Here is a 7,619-nt window from a genome sequence, read left to right on the forward strand (position 1 = left end):
CCTGCCATGAGTGACGTGCCACTGCCGGACCGGGGGGGCAGGAGGGTGTTTAGGCGATGCTTGTGCAATGGCACATGCTGGCAGCCTCCCTGTCCCCTGGCCATTGCAGAGCAGAGAGCAGCTCCACTCTGATGGGACATGGACATGACTGCGCTGCGATGGCCCCTCTCTGACCACATCTGGACAAAGGTGGGGGAACTGGTGTGCTAGGGCAGCCTGGGCTATGGGGCACGGTGGGGCTGTGGGGCAGCCCTGGGCAGGGACACAGGCTGGGGACCCTTGGACACACTGTGCAGCCGGTTGGTGCTGGTGCTTCTTGTGTGCAGCCCTTCCAGGCAGCCCTGGCACCAGCACCAGCGCCCAGCGGCAGCTTGTGGTGGGCAGGATGTGGCCAGGAGCAGGCAGAGCTGCTGCCCAGCTGGGAGCACAGTGGGACAGAGAGGCGGCCACAAGCATGGCAGGGAGAGGCTGCTTTATTGGTGAGTGTGGGGGGCTGCGGTGCACCCCAAGCAAGGGACCCCAAAGAGGGAGCTGAGGCTGAAGGCTCCTAGCCGGGAGTGTGGCCGGGCCGGGGGCCATGGTGCAGGGCCAGGGCCTGGGCGTGTGGGACTCGTGTTGGGCAGCAGCTTCCCTGTGGATGGTCCGGCAGGAGGCGGCTGTGCCTGCAAAAGGAGCAGAAGGCCGTGAGTGGGACGGGTGTGCCAGTGCTGTGCTGTGAGCGCCGCAGGATCCCCAGGGTCGGTGGGTGCCCGACTGACCTCAGTGGAGGGGCGTCACACAGGAGACCTTGCCGCAGCCATTCCTGCAGCACTTCTGGATCCCGGAGCAGTTGGAGTCTGTCTTGCACTGGTTTGCGCAGATGCCCAGCATGGGGATCCCTGGGCTGACAGGCGGGCAGGTGCCAGGCTTCTCTGCAAAGGCAAAGGGACACGGCCTGAGACCCGCCAGCCCCGGCACGAGGGGCAGGGCTGGCCCTGCAGCTCCCGGAGCCGTGGGCATGGCCCTGGCCCCTGGCTGCCGCAGAGGAGGGACCCGCGTGCCAGCCGGTGGCTCCCCCAACCCATGGCTCTGCCTGTTGGTGCTCCTGCCAGCCTGACCTGATGGGGACATGTCAGGGAGGCCACGTGGCGTGGTAGCCCCCCACAGTCCCTGTGCTCAGCCTCCCACTCAGGGGTGCGTGGCCAGCACAGGATGCACAACCACAGCATGTAGCCCTGAGGGCAGCCTTGGCCCCGCTTTTCCCCACAGCCACCGTGGACGGCTCCGGCTGGTGCTCAGCCTGGGCCTTGGCGGGGTGCACATCCCCACCAGACAGCCTGCACCTCGGCTGTGTGGGGCCCCTGCCATCCCTCTGCCTGGCGCTGCCTGCCACCAGTGCTGGGCTCTCGGCTCTGCACCACGTCATCCTCTGCTGCAGCACAGCCAGGCCAGCTCTGTCCTTGCAGGTAGCGATAGAGATACTGGAGCCTCCAGTTCACATCCATGTGTTTGTGGCTGCAGATCCCAAATCCTGTGCCTGCCTACCTGGGCTGCTTTCCGACAGGACCAGCGTGGTGAGCGTACTCAGCAGGGTGGCCGTGGGGCCCTGTCTGTCGCAAGGCTGGGGATGAAGCCGTTGGGAGACTCTTCCCAGGCATGGTGTTGGGAGGCAGGACAGTGCCCGTGTCCTGGGCTGGCGGCCACCCATGAGGGTGAGTGGGCACCAAGGGCTGTGAGGGGGAACGGTGCACCCCCCTGCCCTCTGCACTGGCCCCAGCATCGTTCAGAGATGTCTGCTCAACCCCCATATCGCTGGGAGGAGGAAGGGGTGAGCGTGGCCCTGGCAAGCCTGGGCAGCGGGTGCACCATGCCTGTAGGCTGCCTCGTGGGAGCATACCCCAGCCCCGCTGGGCTCCCCGCGCAGCCCCCCGATAACCGTGCTGCAGCTGGATGCGCAACGGGCGCCCAGGCCCACAGCTGCTACCGCACCCCGGACCACCGGTGCCACTGGCTGCGACAGGCTGTCAGCTCATGGCAGTGGGGCCGGGAGCAGGAGTGAGCGTTACCGTCGGGCTTCTGGCAGGCCTTGCCGCAGGCTGCTGGGCAGCACTTGAGGGTGCTCTCGCAGTCGCCATCAGACTGGCACCCCACTGTGCAGTTCACTGCTTCCGTCGCCGGGTCGGGGCACACGCCGGCTTTCGCTGTAAGGCAAAGGCGGAGGGCGTGGGCAGGCGCCGGGGCTGCCGGCCCTGCGGCAGGACAAGGGCTGCTGTCCCAAGGCGGGAGATGCTGCCGCCAGTCCCAGGGCTGTGTCCAGGGATGCTGCTGAGCCCAACCGCGCTGGGCACTGGCTGGTTCTCAGCCCTGGCCCCCACCCCAGCAGGCCCCGGGGCTGGGAGTGATGCTGGCTGCTCGCCCGGGGCGTGCTGTGCCGAGCCCTGCCGAGTGGTGCGCTCATACTCACTGGTGACATTCTGGACGGATGCTGGAGGCAGCTCTGACCAGAGAGCCAGGAGCCCCGCCAGGACGAGCACGCTGCGGGCCTTGGGCATGGTGCGGGAGCCGGTGCTGCGCCTGTGGGGCCGCTCAGCCGGCCTTTAAGCTCCTCTCCAGGTGGGGCCGGCAGGCGGGAGGGCTCGGCCTTCCGGGTGGCTCCCAAGGGCCGGGCAGGGCCAGGCTCCCCCTTCACGCTTGCACAACTCGAGTATCAGGTATCTGGTGCTGCTGGCTGCCGACCAGGAAGGGGGAGCCTCGAGGAGACTGGGCGGCCATACTGAAAACTTGCCCGGCAGGAACAGCCGCCAAGCGCCGCCGGCCACGGCCCCCGTGCACCGCACGCTGGACCCCAGCCGTCCCTGGCCTCCGAGCCAGTGGGGTGCAGGACTGTCATGGCCCTGCATGGGGCTTTGCCGCCAGAGGCCGTGGGGATGCTGCTGGTACTGCCAGCGGGAAGTGCTGGCATGGATGTGCCAGGGATGGGGCACGGTCCAGCCCTGCCACTGCCCTGGCTGTGGTCACAAGCTCAAGTGGAGCCCCTGGCCTGAGCTGCTGATGCCCAGAGGCTGGGACGAGCTGGTGGCATGGCCAGGAGCTGTGGCTTGGCTGCAGCTGCTGTTCTCCTGGCTTCTGCTGCAGCCACTTCTCCTCCAGCTTTTGCTTCTCGACTGAAGGGCCCTCCAGGCAGATGCCTGCCCCGAGGCTCCCTTGTGCCTCCCCAGCAGCCTCTGGAGCTCCTTCTGCCTGGCCACAGCCTTGTCGCATGGCCCTCGCCATCCTTGCAGACTCCAACAGCCCTGGGGACGTGGTCCGGACCAGCCGGCAGCACCGGTTGGGCGAGTGGATGGTGGGGAGTGAGCCACCAGCATGCTCCAGCTGTGTGTCTGGTGCTCCGGGGCATGGCGTTGCCAGGGGCTCTAGGATCCCAGACCCCCTCGGCCTGGCAGCTGTCCGGGATACCACTCCCATGGCACGTGTGTTGCCCTCTGGCAGGCCAGGATGCTTCGTGGTGCCTGACAGTGTTGAGCTGGAGTTTGTTTGGATAGATGCAGCCTAGCCAAGCAGCCCAGATCACCCAGAGTGGCTGCCCTACTCTCACCAGGGTTTGCTGCTCCACCAGTTCCCGTCTCCTCCACAGGCACTGTTGGCAGTGGCTTCAATTCTTCCAGGGCTGCTGACGGTTTGGGAGCCACCCAGCACTGTGCTGGGGGGCGGGGGGCAAGGGCCCCAGCCCCTTTGCTCACAGCTCCTGGTTTCAGCTTAATGCATTGGGTTGTTTGGCTGCTGTTACAACGTGGGTCCCTCTGTGCATGCTGGAGCTGCCCGGCCGGAGTCACAGGGTGAACCCCTCTGCTGGGGGGAAACCCAGAGCATCCCAGCTCCCCGGGCCCCATCCTGGGCACAGTTGCAGTATGAGCCTCTCCTGTGCAGGGAGGAGGGTGAGACCCGTCTCCAGTGATGTGCCCTTGCCGCTGGCAGAGGTTCCAGGGACAGCCCCAGCACTGGGCTGGAGCATCCCACAGACCCGTGGGGACCGGGGGTACATGGGGCAGGGGAAGTGGTCCCTGTCCCGAGTCACGAGCTGATGTCCGCTCTGCCTGGGTCTGTCTCCAGGTAATTTAACCTCAGAGTCAACAATGTGGCATGGAGCAGAGCGGCAGTAAATCAGTAACTGTTTGCTTTTGCCTGCGGTCCCCTCCCCGGTGTGGGTGTTTATGCAGTAACAGGAGCCGATGCGGATGGCCCAGCTGCCTGCCCAGCCGCCGCTCTGCACTTCACCGTTGGCAGCGGGAGCCGACACGTGCGGACAGGGGACAGGGGACAGGCCTGGGGCGGCAGGGAGAGCAGCAGGGCAGTGGTGGGGATAGTGGCAGGGCAGTCCTCATCTCTGTACCCTCCGGGCTCGGTTGCTCGGTGGCTGGGTGCTGAGGAGCTGCCAGAGAGGCTGCCAGGACCTGGCCACACTCGGGCTGGTCAGGATGCTCCCACTCTGCCCGTGTGGCTGGGCCCCACTGGGGACAGCGCTATGGGCAAAAGGGCTGGGCTGGTGTTTCTAGCCCAGGGCCGACACCAGAACTCCCTGAATAAAGGCAGCCGTGTTGCAGCCTGGTATTCCCTGCGCCAGGACTGGGGCACACTGCTCCAGTGGACAGGGCGGGATGGGGATGGTAACATGGTGGCTGCAAGTGCGAGCATTGGCTCACACTGCCCTCCACGATGGAGGCAAGGGACCTGCATTGTCCCTGCCTGTGCTGCGCAGGGACAGAGCCCACCTGGAGCAGCAGTGCTGCTGCCGGTCTGACACTGCCCACCCAGCAGCACCGTCCCCACTGCCAGGGCAGGGGCTGCCCTGGTGTCCCACCACGACTGAGCTGCTGGTCCTGTGCTGTAACTGCCAGTGGCACTTGCCTTTGAGCGTTATTGCCCTGGTCTGATCCTGTAATTGCTCTGCCCCAGCGTATGGGATGTCCTTGGTGCTGGCGGTGAGCATCCGGAGCTGGGAGGCTGAGAGTGCAGATGCCAGCAGCCAGGCTGCTCCGGAGCAGCTGGACAGGAGCAGATGGGAGCCCAGAAATGGGCTCATGGCAGGAGATGAGGGCGAAATGCAGAGGAAGGCGGGAGATGCAGGGAGCAGTGTGGGTGTTGGTGGGTTTGCCCAAGGTTGTGCCTTGGCCCTAGTGTGCCCGGCTGGCTGCCAAGCGGCTGATCCAGCTGGAGCTGCCTGCAGCCAGCTGGAGCAGCTGGAGAGAGACTGAACGTGCTGGCGGCAGGGCCAGTGGCTGTGCCGGGCTCCAGCCCATGCACTCGGCATCGTTTTCCGGGAGACAGCAATGCTTTGGCTCCTGTCCCCAATGCGCGACATATGAGATGCTGCAGTCCCAGCCCCAGCTCTGCCAGGCACTTCCTCGACAGAGGCTGAGGATGGCTGTGGGGAGCACAGGGGTCTGCCGGTGTGGCCACGGGCAGCCATCCTCGTGCCAAGGCATGTCCCAGGAGAGGATCCTGGATGAGGATATCGGACCAGCAGATGAGCCCAACCCCAAAGGCTCTTCCCTGCAGCATCCCTGGGTGGCAGTGCCCACCGCCGCTGAGCCCAGTCACGCTGATTGCACACAAACCCTGCGGGTGACCGTGGCTCCTTCATGGCAGCAGGGAAGGTGCTGGAGTCACGTCTCCCTGCCTGCTGAGGGAGGGCAGTCAATGATTAAAAGGGGAGCGTTGCTGAGCCAGGCAAGGTGCCCCCCAGGCAGCTAGTCGGCCTCCCACTGTTGGCATGGAGTGGGGAAAGCAGGGTACGGTGATAGAGAGGGACGCCCCTTCCTCTGGGAGACTTCGAGCCCAGGCAGTCAGCAGCTCAGGGTCCCTGTGCTGTGTGCATGGGTGATGCACAGGGAATATCTGACCCCTTTGGGGCCCAGCTGTGCACCCAGCTGGCAGCTGAAGGCCAGTGCCCTCCACGGGCAGGAGGGCTCCTGCTGCGCCACTGTGTCCTGCTGCTGCCACCAAGCCCACTCCCCCGGCCCGTGCTGCCCACGCAGCACAGACCTTGATGGCTCGATGGCAGTATGTGGCCAGGGCCACCCCAGCCCACCATGGGGTGCTCCAGAGCCAAGGAAGTGCCTGGCTCTGTGCCGGTGTAATCGGTCTTACCTGCTCATCCCACATGGGACCCCCAAGCCAGCTCCGCAGCCCCCCAAGAGTGAGTGTGACACAGCCGCCCCATGCAACCCAAGCACTCACCCATGCCCCCGGCAGCCGCAGTGGCCAGGTGCAGCTGGGCACACAGGGTGAGGATGCCCACGAGCAAAATTCCAGCGGTCTTCATGGTGCTCCCCGCGGGTGCCGGATAGCCAGTGCAGGTTGGCAGGGGTTTATATCTGCGTGGGGCCGGGGAGGGGCTGCTGTGCGCATAACCTTTGGGTGCTGAAACTCTCACTGCATTTCACAGTTGTGCCCGAGGCAGCGACAGCCCCATGATGTGTTATTGCCTGAGAAATCATTTACCACGGCCCTGTTCCAGCCCCAGCAGCCAGGCTGCAGCCAGGGCGGGGACATCAGCACCCAGCAGCACCCTCCCCGGGGGGGGGAAAGGGAGACGCAGGCCACATGACGGGGCCACCCCAGTGGCCATGGGGAGCCCAGAGGAAGGGGCTGGAACTCTCCGGCTTGGGAAAGAGGGGATAAGGGGGCAGGATGGAGGCTGGAACATCCAGAGTGGCATGGAGGTGCAGACGGGACTTTTCTTCCTGCGACTGCAGGAGCTGGGGGCACTGGGGGAGACCCTCAGGCGAGGGGCAGAGGGTGAGGGTCTCCTCACCGAGCTGCAGGACTCATCACTGCAGACGTCAAGCACTGCCAAGGTGTGACAAGCAATTATACAAGTTTATAGGACAGGAACCCGGGGGGGGACTAAGGAGGATGCTCCCCTGGGGTGGTGGCCATCATGGCAGCACAGCACGGGGGTGTTCTGGGATGGAGCAGCTGAGGGTCTGTCCTTGGCCATACCTGCCCTGGAGACCTGGCACCTGCCTGCCCTGGCCCCAGCTTTGTCCCATGTCCCACTGTGTCTGTCCACAGAGCTGCGGGTGACAGCCAGCCAGGTCCCCACAGGTGAGCGTGGCCTCGTGGGGAGCGGAGCGTGGGAAGCCTGTGCAACGTGCCAGGCTGGGCGCACCCACTGCCCCGCGCCATGCACCAAGCACCATTCCACTGTGGGGACAGGCGGGCGGCTGGGTGCTGTCACGTCAGCCGGCTGGAGACGTGTTCTGGCAGACGGGTGCTCCAGCGGGGTCAGCACCGGGGCTGCCTTTCACCTTGCCGTGCACCGGGACCGGCGGGAGGCAGCCCTGGAAGGGGTGGGGAAGCCCAAGGTTAACGGTGCGGGGAGCTGACAGAGAGCCCGGCACAGCCAAGCGTGCAAAGGGTGATCGTGCTGAGGGTGAGGTATGCTCCGTGCCTGCGGGGACCCCGTGGCATTGCCACTGCCACACCTCGAGACTCTGCTGAGCGGGACCTTTGCTCTCTGCTCACTGTCCCACACAGTGTGGGGGTATGGCTGGGCTGTGCGCGTCCCTGCCGGGGGTCTGCGCCAGGGCACCTCTTGCTGCTGAATTGCAGCCATGCCAGCACAGTTTGCTGTGCCC

The 7,619-nt window shown here is 65.6% G+C and overlaps 1 protein-coding gene across 2 annotated transcripts; it reads right to left on the reverse strand.

The window, feature by feature from the left end:
- Positions 1-457: 457 nt before the first annotated feature.
- WFDC2 (WAP four-disulfide core domain 2) lies at positions 458-6,370 on the reverse strand. 2 transcript variants are annotated; one of them, XM_075768801.1, is made up of 4 exons: positions 6,217-6,370; positions 2,046-2,180; positions 759-911; positions 458-662 (listed from the first exon to the last, which is right to left on the reverse strand). In XM_075768801.1, exons 1-3 carry the CDS (start codon positions 6,299-6,301, stop codon positions 760-762), a joined length of 372 nt encoding a protein of 123 aa, XP_075624916.1. In that variant the 5' UTR covers positions 6,302-6,370; the 3' UTR covers positions 458-662; position 759. The 2 variants fall into 2 exon arrangements, with proteins under 2 accessions (XP_075624916.1, XP_075624915.1); XM_075768800.1 differs by lacking the exon at positions 6,217-6,370 and adding an exon at positions 2,444-3,166.
- Positions 6,371-7,619: the final 1,249 nt, after the last annotated feature.

This window comes from Balearica regulorum, chromosome 16 (assembly GCF_011004875.1).
Source record: "Balearica regulorum gibbericeps isolate bBalReg1 chromosome 16, bBalReg1.pri, whole genome shotgun sequence".
NCBI lineage: Eukaryota > Metazoa > Chordata > Aves > Gruiformes > Gruidae > Balearica > Balearica regulorum.

Bases quoted from the DNA above. Each gene is read 5' to 3' on its own strand.
- WFDC2 (XM_075768800.1), bottom strand. From the start codon at position 2,531: ATGCCCAAGGCCCGCAGCGTGCTCGTCCTGGCGGGGCTCCTGGCTCTC. The intron at 2,181-2,443 runs GTGAGTATGAGC...TTTGCCTTACAG, and splicing joins ATCCGTCCAGAATGTCACCA to CGAAAGCCGGCGTGTGCCCC. The intron at 912-2,045 runs GTAACGCTCACT...TTGCCTTTGCAG, and splicing joins GGCCTGCCAGAAGCCCGACG to AGAAGCCTGGCACCTGCCCG.